Below are 24,961 nucleotides of genomic sequence, written 5' to 3' on the forward strand. Positions count from 1 at the left end.
TTTTAAAATTACAAGGACTTTACAGTCAATATATAAGAATAATCATAGAAAAAGTTTCAGACCAAGCTAAACAAATACTTTATGCATTATTCGAGGACAAAATGCTAAGCAATATCTTCCATATTTTCTACATACCCCAAAAAAATGACATGGAAACTTACAGAATGAAATGATCTCAAGCACATATATTCTCCAAGGGGTGTTAGAACATGCTGAGATGGATAATGAGCTGTCATCATGGAAATACTCTAGAGATGTATGCTGTGAGCCCACAGACCTGGAATAGTACTATTATTATGAAACACTCTTTTCTGCAATTGTTTCAGTGTTCTGGCTTTCAATCCAGTGGTCTAAGGCTTGTTCAAAGCACTTCCCAAAAGTAAAAAAATCTGAATCATCCTTTTCCTCCTTTATTTCCATAACAATATTAAATTTTAGACAAAACCAAAATTGGTAAGTATTTTCAGAACCATTAGATTGAAAACTGTTTTTCTTTTCAAGCAAGTGAATTATTACTGAAAGCTCTTGAACTATGATATTCTATTCTAACTTAAAATTCTATTGAAATATAGCATTTTATAATTGGCATGGTTTAAAATGATTAAATTGATATATAGGTATTTAGTTGATGTGAAACTAATTTCATCTACATTAGCAAAATTTCCAATAAGTTCTTTGGAAATGTGTAAATAGCAAATATCTTGAGATACTTTAGCTTATTTATATTTATATTTATCTAGTCCAGCATAATAAATATAATATAAATACAACATAAATAAAATGCAAGCTGCTTAAGTAATTTAAAATTTTCCAGAAGCCCATTTTAAAAAGCAAATAGAAAGATACAATCAACTTTAATAATGTATTTTAAGCTGGTATATCCAAAATATTGAAGCACTCATCAATATAAAAAAATGAGAAATTATACATTTCTATTTTTCTTTTTATATTAAGTCTTGGAAATCCACTATGGATTGTTGCATACATCCAAGTTCAGAGTAGACACATTTCAAGTGCCAGAAGCTGCAAGTAGCCAGAAGTTACTGTATCAGCATGATCTAGTGAGCTTAGTGGCTTTCATTGGCACCTGGGTTTTAGTCTAGTCTTTTACTAAAGCATTTTATGAAAGTAATGAACAGAACTGACTCTTTTCCTTTGTCTTTCGTTTGTTTCCTTGGTAGCCATTGAGACAAGCTTTGATGGGACTCGTTCTCTACCTTAAATATTTGTGTGGGTGAATAAAGTTAGCACAGTGACTATATACTAAAAAACTGATACTACTCAGAAGAATGATTTGTTACACAGAATGGAAGACGTTTCATTCACAGGACTGTGAGGACTGAGGAATACTTGCCAGAGGAATCCATTCGAAAACTGGTCCTTGGTGGCACTTGTTCTGGATGGGAAAATGGGGAATTAAAATTGAAATTCATTTATGGCATTTTAAAATTCACCTTTACTTTTGTTGTTTTTGTTGCTGCTATAACTCACCCCCAACCTTGTGCTCAAATTTAATGATTTTGTTTCTCTAAGATCCATGGAAGTTAGTGAATGGGATATACCCTGCTTTATGTATATGAATTTGTTTGTAAATGTAAATGTATTTCTTTTACATGCATGCAAAATAGAAGAATCTGAATTATTTTAGGTCAGAATGAAAAAAAGTCCTCATTTTCAAAAACTAAGCTTTGATTCTCAGTATAAGAATGCTTATTGGAAAGCAGAGTCAGGGCACCTCAGCGGATCAGTTGGTTAAGCATCCGACTCTTGATTTCGTTTCAGATCATAATCTCATGGTTGGTGAGATGGAGCCCTGTGTTGAACTCTGCATTGACAGCATGGAGCCTGTTTGGGACTCTCTCCCTCCCTTTTTCTCTGCCTCTCCACTGATCATGCTCTCTCTCTCAAAAATAAATTTGAAAATTAAAAAAAAAGTAAAGTCAACCCAGAACCTGAACTATATACAAAGTAAAGAAGTCTTTTAAAATCAGGTTAAGATATTGTGTCATCAAGTTACTGAAATGAAAAATGGAAAATCCAATCAATGACTGTGTTGACTTATGTCCATCAGTCCAAATATTTTGAAACTTACAATTATTTGTATAGTTGAAGTTCTGTATAAGCAGTTGAGTTAAACTGGCTTATGTTAGCAATACAGATCCTTGAAGAGAATTATGATGTAATCTCTGCTACATATAACATAAAATTTGTGGACATGAACATAAAATACTACACACATCACTAAAAAAGAGGCACTATAAAAATATGTATTTTATTATTACATTAATAAAAATTAAAGTAGACCAAATCTTGATTGCTTTCTAACTGAGTTTTGTTTCAAAGACAGAGTTCTACACTCTTCAACAATATAAATGAACTAGAAGTCTGTTGAGGGCAATGACGAGGCCTAACATCATTACCTTCGGGGTTTGACAGTTGTTCCTCAATACCCTGCACAGCTCATCTCACTCATGGCAGAATGATTATCCCTGTAAGGTAATCTGTGTCTTTGTAGTAAAGGTAAATTAGTTTTCCAGAAGAATCGTTATTTCTTAAAAATCCTCCATGTGTAATGGGACTGCTTAGCATTATAAATTGAGAACTATCCTTTCATAGAAAAGATAGAGCTGAATCAGAGATAGAAGGCTGCTACCTTCTAAGTGCTTCCATTAGTTGTAAAACTGACATTTTATATTATCATAATCATACTAGGACCTACTTGCCATCCAGCGATTACATTTAGTTTACTGCAGCCCTGATGATCTCATATTTATTCATGAAAGTTCTGTGGTTTGCATTGTTCACTTGTGCTACCAGCAAAATGCTTTGATATACTAAATAGCTTTCAGTCAAGGACTGATTTTAGAGTTTACTTCTCACCTCCTCCTCGCCCCTCCCCCCCTTTTATCCTCTGCTTGATTCTAGGAGCATTAAGTTTTAAACTGTTGAATGAAATAAATTTATTATCTATCAGATTGGATCTACTTTCTAAAATACATGGAAAAATGTGTCCCCAAACTAACTTTTATTTCCCTCTCTTTATTCTTTGGCTTACGTAATGGTAACTTTCTTTATTAAAAGGGACCTCTTAGAAATATAAATGTTCCCATAATTGTTCACAAAGTTACCCAAAAATGCTATTTTTGAAATTAGATTTCCAAATTAAAAGGCACACATTAAAAATGGCAAACACAGCTTAACTGGAATTACTAATCTCCTTTATCAATATATTATAACTGCAAAGTGATGCATAATGTGATATACTAGAACTGCAGCTGAAAGGCAATTTTTTTTCATGGATTAAGCCATAACATAAATTATACTAAGGACAGCGATAATGGTTTTCCTATGGGAAAAAGGTACAGGAAATTAACCTTCATAGTACAGTCGAGGACATTTTAAATGATAATGTTATTAATTTTTTTCTAGTCTTTTATGATTCTAATGCTAAAGCCATTGATAAAAGTGTCTTAACATTTACCTATTATCTTATTTTAATATTTCACTAAAATAAGATTGTGCACCAGAGAACATTTGTTAAGAACATTAAGGCCATTGGACAACAGCAATGTCCAAGCAAATGAGGCCAGGGCTTGGTCTAGCAGTGTTCAGATGTGGGGGTGTTCACTAGGAAGGCAAGGTGGCCTTTCATTACCACTTAATCCCTGCCTACAGCTATGGCATCATGATGTATCAAAACCTTTCCTAAATCTATTGACATTTCCAGCTTGACTGTATCAAGTGTTTAATCACATTTTCAAGGAAGACTGAATACCAGCAGCCTGAAGCAGAAGCACTTACACAGGCTTCGGAGCTCTGGATATTGTGTATCTACCTTGTGTGGTGTGGCTTCCACCATGTTTCCATTTAGAGTCTCAAGTGGTGTGGTGCACTGAGTGGATAATATTTTTACTCCACCTCATCTTTCCAAGTGGCTCTCCTGTGAGGATGGGAGACAGTGCCAACTATGGCACTTGCTCACTAACAACACGGAGAAAGCAGCAGAAAAGCCATTACTTTAGAAATACAACCACTCATTTGTGATCAGCCATAAGTTATACGTGCATTATAATACTGAACAATGAAAGAATTCCACAATGAACAATGAACAGTGAACAACAAAACGATAGGATAAAAGCCATGGATGTGACAAACACAGCTGTCCATTTTTAACCAGCTACAAAGTATAATTTCCTGCCAAGTGTAGTGCTGAAAACCAGTTTGCTCCTCCATTATGCTCTAACTAGCCTTGGTTCCTTCTGATTGCTACCTTTGTTGTGATGCTCATTGCTTATCATGAGTTAATTCTTCCTAATTTCTGGAAAGAAAAATTGATCATGTGAGCTTTTCGAGGAAATTTCAGAGGGATTTGTGTTCTAAAGAGTTTCCACCATAAGGCACATTACGTCATACGGATCCCTGACACTTTTATGATCCTACATTTGAGTGATGTCTTACTGCAAAGGAGCACAGACATGTACCTCATAAATTGTTTATTTATAATAAACAAGGTTCAATGTGAAGAGAAAAAAGTTTGCACAACTTCCACCATAATTCAACTTGGGTTCACACCAAGGGACAGAATCATGAGAGAAGAGTTTCAAAGAACAGGGATTTTTCTTCTCTGTCTCTTCCTGTTTTCATCTGATTCTTGCTCTGGCTTCCGAGGCTGTGGTAGGGTGTCTGCTCAAGAAATGGCCCCATGACGGGAGCCTGGGTGGCTAGTCTGTGGTTAAGCACCCAACTCTTGATTTCTGCTCAGGTCAAGATCTCACGGTTTGTTAAGTCTGAGCCCTGTATTAGGCTCTGCGCTGATGGTGCAGAGCCTGCTTGAGATTCTCTTTCTGCTGTCTCTCTCTTCTACCCCACTTGCTCTCTCTTTCAAAATAAATAAACTTTAAAAAGTTTTTTCTTTTAAAAAAGAAATGGCTATGTGAACCAAGGATGATGAGACAAATCTTTGCAATAAGTCTGGCTTAAAGCAAAGTGAAGCAACAGGACAGAGCCGGCATTCCTAAATCACCAAGTTCTTGAGCATGATCAGAACTTTATTTTGTAAGATTCCAAAGTAAGCCATACCCCGTTTCTTTGGGAAGCACTTTGTATTGCCCTGCTTGGCATCAAAGGGAGGGGTCATGACAGTCATTGTTCTGCAGTTATGTAATCTCTGCAGTTATGATCTCTCCTAGGAGCTGGAAGACAGACAAAATTTCCTCCCTTTCCATCCTATGATGATTGTGATGTTGCATCTGATTTACTGTGATGAGAACTTGAACTCTATGGCAGAATACTTACGTGAGTGAAGCCTTACTACCTTTTCTTAGTACTTAGTTTATCATGCTCTAGATTTGTACAGATGTGTAATTTTCTGAGTATGGAGAGAGTTTGCTAGGAGTCCGGCTAGAGAAGGCACCACACATACCTTTTACCTCAAATGAGGAATAGAACATGTATGGGCAAAAATTCAGTCTGCCAAATAAATTAACTTGAAGGAAATTATTTATCTGACTAGGTATTAACATTTTTATTCATGGTCTGTATGTTTGGATATATACTTTTTTTAGACAGCAACGATGTCTATTTCTTTAATAGATCATGTAAAAAAGGGAAACCATGTAATTCATCATTCAAAGGAAGTCAAACCAGAGAGTGGCTATTAATAATTATGCCAGGATGACACAGAGCAAGAATGTCCCAAGCAAATGGGTATATGTGCAGTCACCCTATGTAGTCTCACGGGGATGTAGGCTATTAGAAAATTGTTTCTCATGATATCAGAAATATGTGACACCATCACATATCAAGAAAGAATGGCAGAAGACGGGAGGAGGGAAAAGCAGTGAGGGCCTTTAGAAGTAGCTGCTTTCTCAAGGTGAGAAATGGTAAACAATAGTTTCTTTTTTAAGATTAGCATACAAAAATGAGAAAATGTTAGCCCTTCCTCTTGTGATTGCAAAGAACTGCTTCTTTCATGAGTGTCATGAGAGGAGAGAAGGGAAAAGTAAAAAATAGGCTGTTGTATCCCATTATGCAATGGTGCTTTCACTAAAAAAAATGCAAGTAGAGGTGCCTGGGTGGCTCAGTGGCTTAGGTGTCCAACTTCAGCTCAGGTCATAATCTTGAGGTGACTGATGAGTTTAAGTCCTGTGTGTGGCTCTGTGCTGACAGTGTGGAGCTTGCCTTGGATTCTATCTCCACGCCCCCTCAAAATAAATAAATAAACCTAAAAATGGAAGTAATGGAGACAGCAAGAAGTTATTTATTAATAGAAGCTATTACACAATGAGAAACGTGAACTTTATCAACAAGTCTTGAGTAGAGTTGGGGATGGGGAGATTTTTGCTTTTTTCCTGACAGTTGCTGGTAATGACAGAGGGCCAATGCTTAAATAATTAATATGAAAACCCCAAAAAGCCCATTGGTCAAAACGTCTTTTGGCATTGGGGGGGTCATATTTTTGGGGGGGCATGTATATTATATGATGTAGAATATATAGATAAGCTTAAAGTTATATGGAATTAAGTTAGAAAAATATTTCTTTCTGCACACGAGTTTCCGATAAGGATAAATGAGATTTTTGGTAATTAGAAGATATTTAACACATGATATTCTCCTGATTAAACATCAATATTGCCCGTCGAGTGAGAAACTGTTGGTCTAATTGTCTAATTACATTTAAACTGTTATCTATATTTACTGCACAATCTTGCATGATAAAATGCTGACATTATTTGCTGGGTTGTGTGCCATGCGGTCTCATTGAGGAACTGTTTTCCTATGTTTTTGTGTTCTCAATTTCAGTATCAGTTTTGTACAACTGGAATTAGTTTCTCACGATCTTTGTCTTGTTGGGCGCCCAGCGGAGTTCTAGACACGTGTTGAGTGTTTCGTACATTCTTGTTGATTGATGTGGACCTGGAGGTGCCACCTCAGGGCACTGTGCCTGTTGCTCTGAAACTGGAAGTCTCCCTCTGCCTGCTGAAAGAATCTTCCTTCTCTCTTTCTTAAGTTCCATCTCATCTCATGAAGAAGATGGGATGAAGACAGGAGCCATTTCCGGCTTTCCCCTCATAAGCATGTACCTGTCATGTTCGGTTTCATGTGGCTCTAGAATCTTATGGTTGTCTTTGTTTAAAATCACTACATTTTTTTTCAGGGATATATCTTTATTAAGATGTCCTGTGCGTGCACATTAAAATGTCAGCATAATCTAATTATGAGCCAAATGAGGCACAGCAGCATTTACATCATTTGATAAATTTCCATCATTTGCAGGGAACTGGTGACTTGAATCCAAATACTTCTTGACAGCCTTGCTTTCACAAACATTCTGTAGTTCTGTACAGCAGAGGCTTGTGGGTGAAAGTACATCCTTTCTTTTTTTGGCTACTGCAACCTAATTTTTAATGTGAATGCAAAATATCTTTTTAGTTTCATACCTGGTTGTAAGGGAAGGTACCATGAAATCACTACAGGCCAAGGAACATGTCAAAGGGCTTGGTTTAGACAGCTCTGGTTGGGATTCTCTTACCCATGATCCCTGATCTCCATGGATTTCTCTCCCAGGAAAAAGTTCAGGGAACACAAGGATAAACAGAGCAAAACTTAAATGTAATGCACGTGATTCAAAGGGTAAGGTATGATTCACAATCAAAATTTTGAATATGGGTCTTTCTTATGGATGCACATCCATCATTTCATGATCACTAAAAAAAAAACCTATTTGAAGATGATGGGAAATACACACAGCTTTCCTCCAATTCATTAAAAAAATATTTCTTGGAGTTCTAAAAATTCAACTAAGAGAATGAAACTTTTTCCTATTGGAAACAGGAAACAAGTAGAGGGCCAAGAGCAGCTTTGTTCTTTCTAGGCACTTGCATGTCCATGAGCAGAGTGAACCGATCAGTTACCAGAGACCTGAGAAAGTAGCGTTGTGATTTTTTTGGTTTCCTAAATCAGAAAGGGTAGAGCTTTGCTTACCCTGACATGGTTTCCCTGTTTCTTTCACACTCCATTTAGTGTTATGAAATAACATGACAGAAGAGCAAAAGATAGAAAAGAAAATGAGCTTGCCCTCTTTTGGCTTCCTAAGACTTGTGACCCTGAAAACATTGCTGTGACCTCAGAAACATTAGAGAGCTGACAGAAACATGAAGGGGGGCACCATTAGAGAAGTGGCAGCAGCAGCATCTGCAGGATACTGATGGGGCAGAGGGGGCCCCGGGTGGGAGTCAGGCTGTTGGTTGTTGGTGTGGCTGCCAGAAGCAAAGGGGAGAAAGAGCTCCCAGGGGAGAATTGAAAAAGAAAGGTATTGGGGGCTTAAGGTGCATTGGTTTGCTCAGGTTGTTACAGGTGAGGAGCGGAAATGCGATGAACAGAAACAGCATTGCAGGGGCTGGATAAAGAAATCAGAATTCTTTTAGGGTTGAAAAGAAGGTCACGCACAATTCCTGCTCAGAAACTGAGGGCACCACAGTATCAGACACCATTGAAGGAAGACGGAATAAATGGCAACATTGCCTTTGTCCTGAAAAATAAAGCCTTGCATTGGTTAGGAAACAATAAAAGAATGAGAGCAAATGATTAACGAAGGGACAGAAACAGAAGAAAGCCTCTCCTGAAGCTCCCTAAAAGTAGCACAAATTTCAACAAGCCACGGACGTGATGATGATATTTTAACCCTGCAATGCATTGCCATCCTCCAAGTTAGAACTTCTACTGTATCTTGATCTCCACCTGTTTGCACTTGTTCTTATTTCCCCAGTTAAATTTGGGAGAGCAACACATATTACTCATCTTTGGTATCTTTCCACGGTAGTGAGAGTAAAGTGGGTATTCAATAAATACTTGGATATTGAAGTAGAAAAGGAATTCAGAATGGTGTTGAAATCTTTTCAATTTTTTTTTCAGTTTAATGAGCATGAATATCTTGAATTCATACCTTATGTCATACAGCCAAGCATACTACTTTGTTCTTATTCTATCACAGCAAAAACATTCTAACTACACAATCTATTAAAGACTTTCAGTTGTTCATCCAGATGGGGAATTCTGTCATAGCTGATTATTTAAAATAAAGAGATGTGTGTGTGGGTGGGTGGGGTTCATTTCTCAATGCATGCTCTGCTGTCCCAAATATTTTATCAATGAAAATAGCTTTTATAGAGAGTTACAGAGGATGAGAAAAAGGTATTATGTCTATTCTTCCCCTTATCAGTTGGGTGCATAATTCTCAGCCCCTGAGCTCATAAAGAATAAACAGATTTCAGATTCTCTAAGGTCATACACAATTTAAAACTTGCTATTCATGTTTCAAGTGATAAAGTTGGGGAGAGGACATTGGTGGAACACAGAGACAAAGGAAATCGATTTATGGTAGACTGTGAAAGGAAGTACCTAGGACCATAACCTTCTCACTAAGCTAGGTTTCTGATCCATTAACCTAGGTTCATATTATACTGTGTATTTCTCTCATAGATTATACATTCATGCCATTCAGATTCCTGTCCTCTAACATTTGGAAAAGATGACCTGTCAGATGGTGGAAAGAGGCATAATGAATGCATATGCAATATTAAAAACCTTTGTTTTCTAATATTTATAAAGTACAATGAAATAGTTTTAGAGGACCTTCAAATAGGGTAGCAAGTGCATACATGATATTTCATTTTATGGCTACATGCGCCTCACTGCATTAAAGGGGCCTCACTGTGTTAAATGAGAAGCAGAAGTTTTGGAGGTAGAAATGTTTGGCACGTAGCTCTGTGCTGTTTACAGAACCATTACTTTCATGATTGTGAGTTGGAAGGACTTGGCTAACATTTACTCATGGGCCTAAATTCTTCGGTGATTGCATTCAAGGATCTGAGAAAAAAAAATTGAAGCTTCAGACTCAAGACCAGATTACACATAAAAATCCCAAACATTTATCTTACTGTTTGGTGACTTAAACAAAATTATTCACATCCTCTGACTTCCATCCTTCCCACAAAATACATTCCTGAGTTTCCTCAGAGGCTTAGAGGTAAAACAGTAGGAAATAAAATATAAAAGCAAAAGGTATAAGCTTTTTATTTTTTAAGAAAAGTTTAGATAAGCTGGCTCTACTTTTGAAATACTTTTTGAACCACAGAATATAAAATCATGCCAGATCATCTCAGCTTTAGTATATCTCCTGGCAATGCTTCAGCTATTGTTAATGTACCCTTGTTTTATGTGGCTTTCACTTACGCCTACTTTCATAAATCGCTCTAGATTTCTCGTAGAGCTCGTATGGGTCAGGCTTCCTTGGGTCAAAGGCCTCTGTTGAGTCAGGAAAAGAAGTCCTGTGAAGGGCAGGTGGGAAGGGCAGGTTCTGCGGTATGGCCGGAGCAGATAAACTCGTTTGAGGACTGCCTTGATTTTCCCATCGGTCCATTATCTGGAAAGTGAAAGAGAACAGAAAATGGCTAAGAATGAAATTTTTCTTGCTATTTCCCTTGTCACATACCACAACCCTCACCTTTAAGTTAGACTTCCTTGCCTGTAAACTTTTCTTCCATAAAACGTTTTAAACTTTGGAATAAGCGTGAGAAAAGATTCTATTTCTCTATATTAAAGTATCATAGACTGTACTAAATACAAGCGGTGTCTGACTTTTGAATGCAATCTTATGTAACCTTGTTAACCTACTAGTTGGTCATCTTTAGCCAATCACTTAATCTCTCTGAGTCTGTTTTTTCCTCTCTTATACAATAAAGATAACATGCATCTCAAGATAATTTTAAGTGTATGTGCACAGAAATGTATGGTATTGGCTCTGATACATTATGCCATTTTACTGGAACAGAAGAGAATAAAGTAGTCTACATGTATTCTTTTGACACTTATACATATTCTGATGATCTCTTATACCTGAACATTTGGTCACTTTCCTTTTAATTTAAAGTAATATTACAACAATCTGGGGTTTATGAATTGTTCAAAGTCTTCTGTGAAGCCTCATTTACTGCTGATATGACAGTTTCTTCCCCCAAATGCTACTGCTGATGTTGCTAACACTACAATTTATTAAAGATCTAAAGAACACTTCAGAGTTTAACATTTCTCCCACGCATTGCCTTCTTTGATCTGCACAATGGCCCCTTGAAGTAGATAAGGCAGAGACCAATATCCTTTTACCGAAGAGAAAGCCAGGTTAACTGAGATCACCTGTTTGCACCACTGTCTTCACCTTCATTCAGTAGTCAACTGATTCAAACTCATACTTTTTTGCTTTGAATAAACCTGCTTTGTATAAAACTTAGATTAGGTTACACTTTGTGTAAAATTTTGCATTGGGTCAGCATGGTCTTCAGGTTACAGGCTAACCCCCTCCTTGGGCATTAGTGGATCCTCCTGACCTAGTTTCTTCTCTCATTCTTATATTCCCTAATGGTCTCTCCTCTCATTCCATAGGATCCATCAGATTCTCTCCTGCCTCTGAATCTTGCACTTTCTTAATTTCTCCTTCTACCTGCAAAGTTTATCCATTTTCTACTTTTTTTCACCTCCCATCCTCACTTTACGTGGCTACTAGGTTCAGATGAAATGTCTCTTCTAGGAGGCCTTTGCTGACCATTCCTGAACTGGTTACATGTCCCTCCTGGGTGTTCCCACAGCCCCTCTACCTACCCTTCACACCCAAAACTCAGGATGCTCAACTATAATGGCAAGTCTACCTATGTCTCCTCAAATAGATCATGATGTGGACAGATCCTGCAAGGGATGTAGTCTTTCTCATTGTTGCATTACCAACACAAAATAAGTGCCCAGAAAATGTTAATTTAGTGAATGAATGAAATCCTCAATAAAATATAGTCGGCTCTTCTTTTTTTCCCAAATCTGCTTGACTCTTAACTGTTCTTTTTTTTCTTCTTCCAAACACAAACAAACTAGCTTTACTATACACTGTTTTGAACTTGGCAGGATTACAACTTTCTGTCCCCTACTGCACTGGCCTGCTTTTGTTTCCATGCTGGCTACATCTTGGTCAGGTCTCCTATACCAACTCTGAGTTATCAATTATAAATATTTCAAAGTTGGAGGAGATGTGAGGTTCCACATATCATGCATGTCACTGTGTCACACAAAATTCTCTGTGACTTGTTCACCTGCCTGGGACTATGTCAGGTGTTGAGTGGGCCAACAAACTAGGAAAGAAAATGGGTCACTGACCTGTCTCTTAGCAATAAGATTGATACTATGGTCTGAATGTTTGTCTCTTCTCTCCAAATTTATATGTTAAAATTCTAACAGCTAAGGTGGCACCTTTGGGAGGCAATTAGATCATGGAGGTGGAGCCCTCATGAATGGGATGCATGCCTTTTTAAAGGATATTCAGAGTCCAGAAGACCCTTCTGTCAGGTGAGGTTACAGAGAAAAGATTGCCTCCTCAGCAGAGGGCTCTCACTAGACACTGAATCTTCCAGCAGCTTGATCTTGGGCTTCCAGCCCCCAGAACTCTGAGGAATAAATTACTATTGTTTGTAAGCTACCCAGTCTATGGCACAGCGGTCTGAAGGGACTAAGACATATGGCTTCATTTTAATTTGTTTCCTATATGGGCTACTGACCAAAACTTCATTTGAACAAAGTTCCTTTACCTAACCAGGATGGAAAGGCCCTAGATGAGTTCAATTACCTAATATTAAACATAATCTTAAGAGCGCAAAGAAGTCCAGCAGCTGTCAGAGGCAGACCCTGGGTCAAAGCAATGTGTAACTATAACAGGAGTACTGTTTACATAATAATACATTAAGGGGAATAAGTGGCAAATTTGTTTAGAATTTTAGCTAATATTCTGCTCAGTGGGCCTTTTGGTCCTACTTAGTAAAAACCTTAGTAAAAAAATATGCATGCCATTAATTAATTTTACAATAAAATTCATCTAGGAAGCCATTCTAGGTTTCTTTGTTCATCTATTGTCCATGTCTTTGCTATGATGGGAAGACCCACACTTGTGGCTAAAGTCATATTCTTTGTTTGTTTGTTTTTCAGTTAAAATGACTGGCCTTAAGCATCATGTGGAGGCATTCTGGCTGTGACTTTCTCCCTTCTGTTTCCAAACATAAAATATTAAATTCTAAAAAGTAAATAAATTAGATGTATGGACTGAGTAGCTGTAGAATCCCACTTGTCATCATAGGGCTTCAGCAAATGTCAATTTCTTTCTCCCATCTTCTACTGAGGGTGAACTGATACTCACATAGGTCTTGTGGTATATGTATCGCTCATGTGCAGTCATTGGAGCAAACATGTTTCAGGTGAAATATTAGTGTTTCTAAAAAACATTCTTAAAACAGAACAAATAATGGTTTGGGCACTGCTGGGAAGGTTACTGGGGCAGATTGACAAATTCCACAATTTTTGTAGGACAGAAACAGGGGAATTAGTCAAGAGTGTGGTTTATGCTTAGTAAAGCATTCACATCTTGCTGTGACATTCATCAACCCTTGAGCCACTCCGTCAAGGTTTCTTAAGAGACTGTAGAGCAGAAAATCACTGTGCCCATGAAATTACTGAAGAAATGGACTCGCAGTCCTTAAAGCTCCCCACCCCCGGACTGAGTTATTTATTGGCTATGACCCAAAAGACCATGGGGCAGACCACCAGCCCTGGGATCAGAGGCCACCCTCTGCTCTCTGGGGCTGATGTGCTGATCTGACAGCATCTTCTGAGGGTGCAGTCTGTTGATTATTTTCTTTCTTTCTCAGACAACTTGGTCTCTGGACTTTGGCTTTCTAGCTAGGACACTCTGCTCTCTTGTTCTTCTTAAACTCCTTGAACACCTGAGATTCTGACCCTGTCACATTGCCAGACCTTTGGAGCTCATTTGCTCTATCTCATGTTTTCCTAACCTTGACCTGCCTAGAGTTGTGCTACCTGAAAGGCTTTTACCTCTCACAGCTTTCTGATTGGGCCGTGTACAGTCCCAGTGGTGTCTATAGCTAGGCAGATATTTATAAACAGCTCACTAGAGTAAGGAAAGTGGAAATGAAGTTGTTTTCAGTATCTGGGAGAAGACTTGTATCTCTGCTGACCTTGGGGAATGAATGAATCCCTATCTGAAGGTACAGCCACTGAATTAGCAGTGGACAGAGTGGACATAGTCCACAGCAGGCCTCAAATGGTAAAACAGGAAAAACTAATCATTATGCAGTTAATATTTTGACCCCCATTTCTGATCTGGGGCGCACACTGAGAGTGTGAATAAGGCAGCCCCCCACCTCACATGAAGTAATCTTTTTAGAAACTGTTTGCTTCCTATAGAAGCTAGGGTAGTCTAAAAACCTCCCTTCACTATTTTAGGGCAAGGATGGGATGGGAAGGCATTTGGTTTGATTCTGTACTTGAAGAATGAACTTGGATCCCTTCCAGATGGAAAGCATGAGGACTCACCACAATTAGTGTAATAACTCATTACAAAGGAAATGACTATCTCAACATGGATTAGCTTAAAATGTAGATTGGTAGAATAGAAGAGGGTAGGGAGAGACACAGGACCAGGAGGAGAAGAAATCTTACTCAGGATAACATTTCCTAAACCTGAGTACAGGTGGTATTAATCCTTCTCAGAGGAGAGAGTCTGTAAATCCAAATACTGTGGGCATACATTTATATATTTGTTTAAAATGTTTTTTTTTATTTATTTCTAGGAGAGAGAGAGAGAGAGACAGCATGAGCAGGGGAGGGTCAGAGAGAGAGGGAGTCACAGACCGAAACAGGCTCCAGGCTCTGAGCCGGCAGTCAGCACAGAGCCCGACGCGGGGCTCGAACCCACGAACCACGAGATCACGACCTAAGCAAAAGTCGGACGCTCAACCGACTAAGCCACCCAGGCGCCCCTATATATTTGTTTAAATGAATACCTTAGCAAACTATGTTCATTTCATAGAGTCATTAAACTATTAAGGTTTTATGCATGGAAGGTCTGCTTTCTTGGATGACAGTACTTTATATGTTTGAGCTCAATATATACAGGCACTGTTTTAAGCACTTTACAGGGAGTAGCTGATAGACTTTTCACAATAACTATCGGAGTGGGTGCCATTATTGTCCCCATTTTACAGAAAGAACTTGAGATACTGACAACTTAAGCCATTAGTAGAGGGTCATATAGCTAGTAAGGACAAGAAGCAAAGTTTGAACCCAGGCAGTGTGCCTTCAGAACCTGCCCCCTAAAACATATCGTACTGCCTCTCATTATAGTCCTTATTCTAAAGAGCTTAGGCAGACACATGCAGGTCATTAAATCAACAGTCCTATTTCCTCACTCAGCCTACAGCCTGGAAGTCCAAGCCATAGCTTTCGGAGGGATGTATGGACTCAGGATTAATAGTAAATTGAGTTATAAAATGCTTTTTGGAATTCTTGACTATGGATGTCATTACTGTAATGACAAATAATGCTGTAATTATGCCAAGTGGCATAATTTGTGTAAACGCAGGACACACAAGGAAATCAATAAATTGTATAGTTGTAGCACCATGATGAAGTTGCAAGGTGCAACTTGTTAAATTAGATAAAAGATGTGTATAGCCACAGAGCACAGATTAACTGGTGATGAAAGGAAGAAATTATTTAAATTTTGGCCAAGATAAAACAAATTGCATTTTAAACATTTTAAAAACACCTCTCTTCAAACCACATGTATCACGAAATGGTTTACTAAACCCAGATAGGTCTACTTTCCCCATCTGATATTCATTGTGACCAGATGTGCCCAATCCTAAATGAGGACATGCTTGGTGAGGATGTTCTACAGCCCTGACACATGAGCTCTTCATCTCCAGTTCCTGGTTGGGCCATGTTTCTTTGAGAGAAACCTGGAGCTCAGGTATATTACATGGCTTTCCTTTCACATCTTTAAACCATTTTAAGTCATGTTATTTAATGAAGACTGTTACTGCACTTGAAAAGTATGCAAAATTACATTACCTCCATTTCTAGAACGAGAACACAAAACAGTTAAAGATTCCCTCAGTAAAAGAAATAAGAGAGGCATAAATTAATCCAAGAATTCCCTACTCATTGGCCAGACTTGGGGCCACATTCACCTGAGGTGCTTAATATGAGATGGACGAAAAGAAGTAGGTAGGAGATGGGATTCCCTGAGTTTTGCTTCTGGACTTGAACCACTTTGCTATAGTCCTGGTCTAGTTGTGGGTTTTAGACATTGCAGGTAGGGCACTGTATTCTAGCACACTGTGAAATTGGATTCCAAAAAACCAGTCCCAGCTCTTAGGGCTTGGGGAGGTATAAGTTTCAATCTAATGGCAAATAAAAATAACTTCTAACCATGAAACTGACTTGGCTAATCTAGCCACACAAAAAGATTATTTAAATCCACTGGCCTCCTTTGATACCTGCATCAAATATCAGGAAGATTCATGAGGGAATGAGGCCCAGAGAGATTAGGTGATAGAAGAGATGACCAGTTTCTGAAGGAGATACAGAAGTTGAGTGATTGACAGGTTTGGTGGAATATATATGTCACTGCAATATTCACACACACATATTTAGCTCTGTATGCATTAAAATGTAAATGCAAATATATAAATGTATACAAAACTAAACTTCTTATGCACCAGATTTAATTGATAAGTCAAGACCTCTAGGCCTATAATTTGCATTGTTTCTAAAAATTTCATGTTATAAAGACTATAGTTATTCCTGACAGAGGAAAAAAGAAGAGGTTTCTATAGTACATTTTAGTGAATAGTGTTAATGCTCATTTTCTAAGTATATTTTAAAAAAACCAGGCAGATTGCCTTTGCAGGAAAGTAAGACAAGTTATTTTTGTATTTGTGTGACAAGCACAAGGCAAAGGGACACAGGATTTGTTTTCTGGACATCACAGAACCTCAGAGGTAAAAGATTTTGAGATCATCCAATTAGCTCTTATTTAATGGGACTGCATTAATAACTAGAAATAAAGAAAGAAGCATAAAAATTCCAACTTACAGGCTTTGGAGTTTTCCATGGAGAAAAGAAACCTGTAATAAAGAAAACAATATTTGAACTTTGAAAATATAACTTGCTACCACTTGTGGGTGGCATGATATTAAAATGACTGCAAGTTAATTAGTTAATAGCAAACAGTAATGACAAAATATGCTGCCTGAGTATATAGTTTTCTGCAAGGAACCCAAATAATTTCATTGGAATTGTATTAATGATTCCAAGAACATTTCTTTATTTGGCACCTTAGGATTCTGAGGCACAGGGAAGGTAACTGTATGGCAAACAGCTGCTTAAAGACCTAATATGGAGTCATCCTTAGGGATTTCTGTGTCCCAGCCATAGCTGGAGGATGATGGTGGGGTGGGAGGAAGAGGCAGGAGGAACAGAGAGAATATAGACAGAGATTAAAATTTTTAAAGGTAAATAACTTCGCTTAGTATAAAAAATAATTCTGCTTCTGCGTAACTTCTTTATGTGACTAAAAGCAATCAACAAGCCTTCATTAGTCCTAAATGTATATACCGGGGTGTCTGGGTGGCTCAGTCAGTTGAGCATCCGACTCTGGCTCAGATCATGATCTCACAGTCTGTGGATTCGAGCTCCGCATTGGGCTCTGTGCTGACGGCTCAGAGCCTGGAACCTGCTTTGGATTCTGTGTCTCCTTCTCTCTCTGCCCTTTCCCTACTCATGGTCTCTCTCTCTCTCTCTCTCTTTCTCTTTCAAAATATAAATGAACATTAGAAAAAAAACGTATATACCTATATTATGAATCAGATTCTAGTGTATAAAAGAATAACTCTTTGGGGACTGTTCTCCCATGGAGACCCTCTCTGAGCAGTATCTATTTATTATGCTAGTGCCAGCCAGGATGTGTGTGAAGAATCAGTTCAATATGTTTGCTAACATCAACAAAGCCATGGTTTTTATTTTTGTTTGTTTCTTTTTTTTTTTTTTTTTAGCAATTTTTTAAATCACAAACGGTATGCAGACTGGACTGTCTCTGTTGTGATCCAAATGACGATTAAGATAATGAAAAGCAAAAGACAGATGACTTCTTTTTTTCCTTCTATTATTATTATTTTATCATATGATATCAGTTTTTTTAAAAAGTAGAGAAAACAGTTAGAAATAATGGCAGGAGGTAGGAGCAGCTGATGTATACTGGCCTTAATGAGCCCAAACATAACAATTCTGTTGATGTTAATGTTAATTGGTATCTGAAAAATGCTCAACAAAAATAAAATATTGAAAATAAGCCACATACTGTGTGTTTATCACGTTTGAAACTGGGACTTCTATTAAATGGTAATAGTTGAAAACTGTAACCCATTTATTGGAAATATCTGCAGAAATCTGGACACACAATTATGTAGTTGTTTAAGCAAACCACCTCAGGCCTGGCATAAATACTAACTGCACCTCAATGCACGTTGTGAAAAATCGATGCTTCATTTTATGGAAAGAGGGAATGTGTATAATCTATCATATTTCTCAGCTTTGCTTGGAACCCAGAGTTAAATTTAATGTTCAAATGTAAGAACCATCTTACCTAAGGAGATTACTAGAATTAGCTCATCTTCTCACATATCATATAAGTTCTTACCTCTCTTTCCAAGTAATGAAAAAAAGTTTGATATGTGGTATGATTATAACTTAATTATATGGATATAATCACATCTTTTTTGGGAAGAAGCTGAGAGTGAAAATTACAGATAAATACATTTATCTACTTGACTTACTCTGTAAAATGCCAACAAAACCAAACTGACCAAAAAAATTGTAACCAATTGGCTCATCAACCATTATTTTCAGTGAAGGATAAAATTTATTTGTTGATTTATGGAATTTCCAGCAACAGTTCTTCTGAAAAGATGTCATGTATACATTCTCACAATGTCAAAACACTCAATTATTTCCTCTTTCTTTGTGACATCACCTTCTATCCAGAGTGCTGGGACATATTTTGAGTATTTGCTGTTTTACATTTGTTAGGTGTTGGGGGTTTCTCAGACTGTGATACAAATGTATTGAAATGGTTCCTCTGTTATGGAGCTCTCGCCTCTGCTTGGGACATTACACTAAAAGATGATTATTCCTCCTACGGCAAAAGGGTAATCATCTGACCTTTCAGCAGTTATGGGTCAGAACTAAAATGGCATAAGAGGGACACTGGTCCAAATCAGACGAGGAGAGAAGAATATTTAATGTGACTCCCGTTCTTCAGATGGGATTTGGTTTCCCATTCTTTTAAGGCTATTTCATTTAGTCTGACCTCAGACCACTGGCACAGTCCAAGACTTCTGTCTGTTCCTATTATGGCAGTTTCTAGAATATTTCTAATGCTGAGTGCTGCAGAGTCTTCAGTAAGAAGCAATAATTACCTTTTCTGAGAGAGTGTCAGAAAAGAAGCTGCTCCCTATGTAGTAAGGAATTTCAGGTAGTAAGAAATAGCATCAGAAGAGATTTCCCTACATATAAATAAGTTATGTGGCCCTTTGTGTTTCTTTGGCAACTTATCTGCCTTGCTATAAACATTTAAATTAAGATGAATAGAAAACATCTATCTCAGATATACTCACTTTGGTTTGATTAAGCCGGAAGATCAAGTTTTCTACATGCTTATACTCTGGCTTTCTGTTAAAACTTCATTGGAAGAGCTACAGAAATGCTATAGTAGTGTGGGACAAACTATTACATATTATAAGTGTACAATATTTTTTGTAGGATGGCCTCTCTTGGGAACCTAGTTTATGCTAATGAATATTTAAATAAAAACACCAAAAACAAAGGAAAAACTTTAAAATCCTTATTTCTTCAGTTTTTCTTTTTCTGGAGTCATTCTCGTTGGAGATAGATTACAGAAGTGAAATAGGTTTGGTTTGCTGAGGGTATGACTTTTGCGTTTCCCATCAAGCATCTCTCTAGGGAAACAAAACAGTGATCTAGATAGCTTTTTCTTAACTCTTTCAGAGCTATGGACCTAGTTCATAGAAAAAAGAGCATTTCTTTAAAATAATAGTAATAATATTAGTTTATTTCTGGCCTTTGTTTCCCCTACTTTTATAGAAAGTGGCGTATTATATTCCCTTGTGGGATTTAAGTTTCTTTTTATGACCCATGTTTTCTGTATTAATCATCTATTAGTAAGCGTTTGTGTGAGCACAAATGCAAACATATTTATTTAGTCCTCGCTCTTAAGTCAACAAAAGTGAAAGAACTTACAGTGCAGTTACAAACTAAGTGCAACATGAATAGGGATATAAGAGAATAAATGGGAAAACTTAGATGCAGCTAGTGAGAAAATTTAGATGCATTTAATATGAAGCCCAAATGGAATTAGATTTCTAAAATCTGTCTTCTTTAGAACCAGAAATAAAACTAAAATAGAGTTTTAATTTTGCACTTAAAAGCACTCAGTGAGATGGGCAGAGAAACATAAGCCCAGTGCAAATAGCTCAGATGAAAAATTCTGGTACTTGAAAATGGAAGAGAGATCAAAACTGACTTAGTATTAAAATTTAAACTGGGGGCTCCTGGGTGGCTCGGTTGAGTGTCCATTTTCGGCTCATGTCATGATCTCACAGTTTGTGGTTTCAAGCCCCGTGTCAGGCTCTGTGCTGACAGCTCAGAGCCTGGAGCATGCTTCAGATTCTGTATCTCTCTTTCTGCACTCCTTGCTCACACTCGGTCTCTCAAAAATGAATAAACATTAAAAAAAGAATCATATAAAAAAAGAAATTTAAATTAAATTCTATGTGTCAATATTTTTAATGCAACTTTTAATAAACTATAAGAATATGGTTGTCAGATAAAATACAATATGCCCAGTTAAATTTGAATTTCAGATAGAGAATGAATGATTTTGTTTTTGTACATATTTATATTAAAAATTTGTTGTTGTATATCTGAAATTCAATTTAAATAGGACATTTAGGGTCTGAACACCCTAAAGAGGTAACATTTTATAGAAGTCCATTTATAAACAAAACCCAATAATAACATGTACTGAAGATAATATCCATTCAATTAAGTAAAAAAAACAAAAAAACAAAGTATTTAAGATGTTCTTTTCCTCCACCCCATCCAATGTTTTATTGATTGAAATCTTGCTTTAGAGGAACCTCAGAACATTTCATTGGCTATGAAGATCATTGGAGGTTGTCTGACCCTCAGCAGCCTTGACAGAGGTTTCCCCTCATGTGATTCAGAACTCTGTGGCCAATGTTAGCATCACAAAGGACCATTTTCAAATTGCTTGATGACTGGTTAGCAACACTGCCTTCTCCCAAGTGGAATGTTCCACAAAGTGGCTCTTTTCAAAACCTACTTCTGACACATGTTACCCAGAATGAAAGCATATCATTATATTTAAAGCAAGTCTGATGGGAGAGTCCCTTTCTAGGGTGCATTTGTGAGTTGTTTGGTAAGATATTTTATTATTTTCACATGGCAATGAGATGATGAACTTTAAAAAATCATCTCAATTTGAATAAGATATCAAAATACAATGAGGAGCAACTTAGATCAGAGAGTCTCAGCATGATATCTTCAATTTGGAATGATGCCAAGGTAATTTTTCCAGACTTCAAGAAATTTCCCGAAACAGAACTAAATCTTTCAACATATCTCTATACTCCATTTCATATACTGAACTCCCATTTGCAGAATGTGAAATGGGTTCTTCGTCAACTGAAGTACATATGACTCTGGTTTTGAAGATTATCATTACAGCCCCATGTATTTTATAGGGGATTCTGCAGTCACTAAAAATGATAGAGATGCAGGGGGAACGTTTTATATTTCTTTTTCTTTAAGCAGTAGAAAAGAAGTAGAACCCACTTTGAAATAAAAACCTGTTTCACTGCAGATGTCCATGTCCTGGTTTATTAAAAGCTGTGTTCCGTTTGGTTTAAAAAAGAAGGAAAATACAACAATGTCAATGTACTTAGTACTTCTGAACTTGTACACTTAAATATGACTAACATGGCAAATATTATGTTATGCATATTTCACCCTAATTTTAAAAAATTGAAAAATAAGAAGAAAGGCAGAACAGAAGTATGTGCATATTACATGAGTGTGAGAGAATAAAAGAGTAAGGAAGAGAATTTCTTTTCCCGTTTCTGTGGTATCCTGCTGGAGGACAGGAAGCTCACCTGGACGCCCACACAAATCCTTCCACCTCTAAAGTTATCTTTTCTCATAAAGGATTATAGCCAATAAAGGAAGCTCATGTTCTTACTACATTGCTGAAAATGTTTCAGGGACTGTTAGAAAGTCCTCCAATTGAGGAAATCATTTTTTTTTTGAAGTTTCCCAAAGGGGAAAAAAAGCCCCTGGGGTTTTAGAATCTACAGTTATGGTAATTTGAAGGAGAAAAATACTACTAGTAAAGTTAATCTTTAATTTAAAGATCCTCCCATTATCCCACAGCCTGGCAAATTTCCCATCAAAAATTCAGCCTTTGGTAAATGTAAACCAGCAGGGTAATGAGTTAATTTCCATTAAAACTAGTTCAATGTTATTCACTTTTTTTCTCTTGGCTTTTGACTGATTCATGTCTGTTTTATGAAAATTCATTAAATGGGTTAAACCTTGCAATTCCTTTAGGTAATTTGTTTCAGCCATCTGAAGTCAGAAAAGGGCATTTTTCCTTAATGAAAGTGGCCTGGGCCAAAAATCCAAACTTCCCATTACTCAAGCACGGAAGATACACTGCTGGTGGTGGTACTCAAACCGCATACCACCAAGTTTCAGCCAAGCACGGTATACAGTTTACAAAGAAAAATTCAAATAGGTTGCCATCTTTGCCCAGAATCTGTTTTTATGTGGTATGCTGAGGCTTTCTCTGCAATGTTTTAAAAATGATCCTTTCTGCATCTTCTAAATAAAAGTGTTTTTCTTACAAACACTATAAAGCTGTTTTTCAAATAGCATTTTCCCCCTGGCTTTGTTCCTTGTGGAGAGTGCAGTCTGACCATTTAAAGTAATCCCTGTGAGCATCTAGAAAGGATAAGCCTGCACATGTTGTCTTCTGATAAACTCAGCTACATAAAGGATGTGTTCAAAATAAAGCAGGCCAGGTGAATAGCCTCGAACAGAAATAAAGGAATGCACAGGAAGAGGAAGAAGTGTGTCAGGGAGCCTAAAACTCAGAGCGAGGTGAAGCTTGCAAAAAATATGAACAGCTACAAAGGGTTTTATTTCTTGATGTTCTGAACAGGACCGAGAGCAATGAAGAGATAAACTGCTCTCTATGTTTACGCAAACTGTAAACAGTTGGCAGAGAAAATATGGAAGGGTATCAATACTTGCAAATAGAAAATTTCAGTTCTGAGAGTAATATTTTTTTTTAAAATGATGAATACATAGCATCAAGTATCTTTCCTTTTTTTTTCTTTTGAGAAACCAATCTAGGAACAACTTTAAGTAATTTAAGGAAGATTAAATGTCTGTTTCATTTTACATCAACATCAAATATTTATTGAGTTGTGGGTGTCTGACAAGCGTCATAAATTCAACATGGTGAAAGTGGAAACCTTGATCTCTTTTCACCAAATCTTCTCTTCCTGTGTTCCTTATTTTGGTAAATTTCACTTGCTCTTCCAAGTTTTAAAGACAGGAACCTGAAAGTCATTCTTAACGTCTCCCTTTCCATCACTTCCTTCTCACCAAATTTGATTTTACCTCCAAAATCTATTTCAGATGTACTTTTCTCCATCTCCACAGCTGCCACTGTAATCTACACTCACCATCATCTACTGTCTGAATCAAAGTAACAGCAAATTTACTGATGCCACAGAATCTGGTTGTGCTTGAAATCCTTCAATGGATTCCCACTGAATTAAGGATAAAACGTAAAACCTATCAATTGGTCCATACTTACCTCAGAGGCCTCCTAGGTTACTCCTCTTCACTCACTGAATTTCCTTGAATAAGCCAGACTTCTCTAACTGCAGAGGCATTGCACAAGCTCCTTCATTTACCCACCCTCTCTCGTCCTCCACAGAGTTATCTCTAACTTCTTTCTGTGTCAGCTTATTTTTTATTTTATTTATTATTATTATTTTTTAAAATGTTTATTTATTTTGGAGAGACAGAGAGACAGACTGTGAGCAAGGGAGGAGCAGGGAGAGAGGGAGACACAGAATCTGAAGCAGGCTCCAGGCTCTGAGCTGTCAGCACAGAGCCTGATGCAGGGCTCGAACCCACAAATTGTGAGATCATGACCTGAGCCAAAGTTGGACACTTAACTGACTGAGCCACCCAGGCACCTTTGTGTCTGCTTAAACAACACCTCCTCAGGGAAGATGTCCCAGACATTTCATTTGAAATCAAAGTTCTATATTATAATTTTTCATGGCATCCTGTAGTTTTCCTTTATGTGGCACTAATCACTATTTGCAATTTTATTTATAAAACTGTATTCACATAATTATATTTGTGAAATTATTAGTTTAATGCACATATCCCCAACTCAAGTATAAATCCCATCAGAGATAACATCTATTTTGTTCACGATGTATTCCTAGCTCTTTATACAATACCTGACAGGTAGTATATACTTCAATAGATACATTTGAATGAATTGATAATGGTAGTGAAGGGTGGGTGAGGAGGGCAGAAAGAAAGAGACAGAGTTGTAAGATACTCAGGGAAACTAATGAGGTATGGTGATTAGTGGGGTGTAGAGGATAACATAAAGGAGAAGATGAAAGCTATAGTGACTTGTAGCTCAGGAATCTGGATAGATGATAGTGTCATTAGCTAAAGAAAGAAATACAGAAAAAGAAGCTTCTGTGAGTGGAATACAGTGAAATGAGTTTGGGTGAAAAGAGTTTGAAGTCCCTTTGTGAGCTTGGGTTCAAGTGAAGGAGTCATGAGTAGTGGGCCCTATTGTATGGTGATTAGTCTGAGACATAGGATTAGAAATATAATGTGTAAGGGGCTCTGTTGGTTGAGCATCTTACTCTTG

General features: G+C 37.3%; 1 protein-coding gene across 1 annotated transcript in view; it reads right to left on the reverse strand.

Annotated features, from left to right (window-relative positions):
- Positions 1-24,961, reverse strand: part of MAGI2 (membrane associated guanylate kinase, WW and PDZ domain containing 2) — a 1,134,938-nt gene that overhangs the window by 185,746 nt on the left and 924,231 nt on the right. Inside the window, exons 11-13 of the mRNA XM_039239084.1 lie at positions 16,987-17,018; positions 10,234-10,423; positions 1,355-1,396 (exon numbers count right to left, since the gene is read on the reverse strand). Coding sequence (XP_039095015.1) covers positions 1,355-1,396; positions 10,234-10,423; positions 16,987-17,018 — 264 coding nt within the window. The remainder of the gene's footprint in view (positions 1-1,354; positions 1,397-10,233; positions 10,424-16,986; positions 17,019-24,961) is intronic.

The sequence above is a fragment of the Hyaena hyaena genome, unplaced genomic scaffold, assembly GCF_003009895.1.
Source record: "Hyaena hyaena isolate Hyena2069 unplaced genomic scaffold, ASM300989v1 scaffold_152, whole genome shotgun sequence".
Lineage (NCBI taxonomy): Eukaryota > Metazoa > Chordata > Mammalia > Carnivora > Hyaenidae > Hyaena > Hyaena hyaena.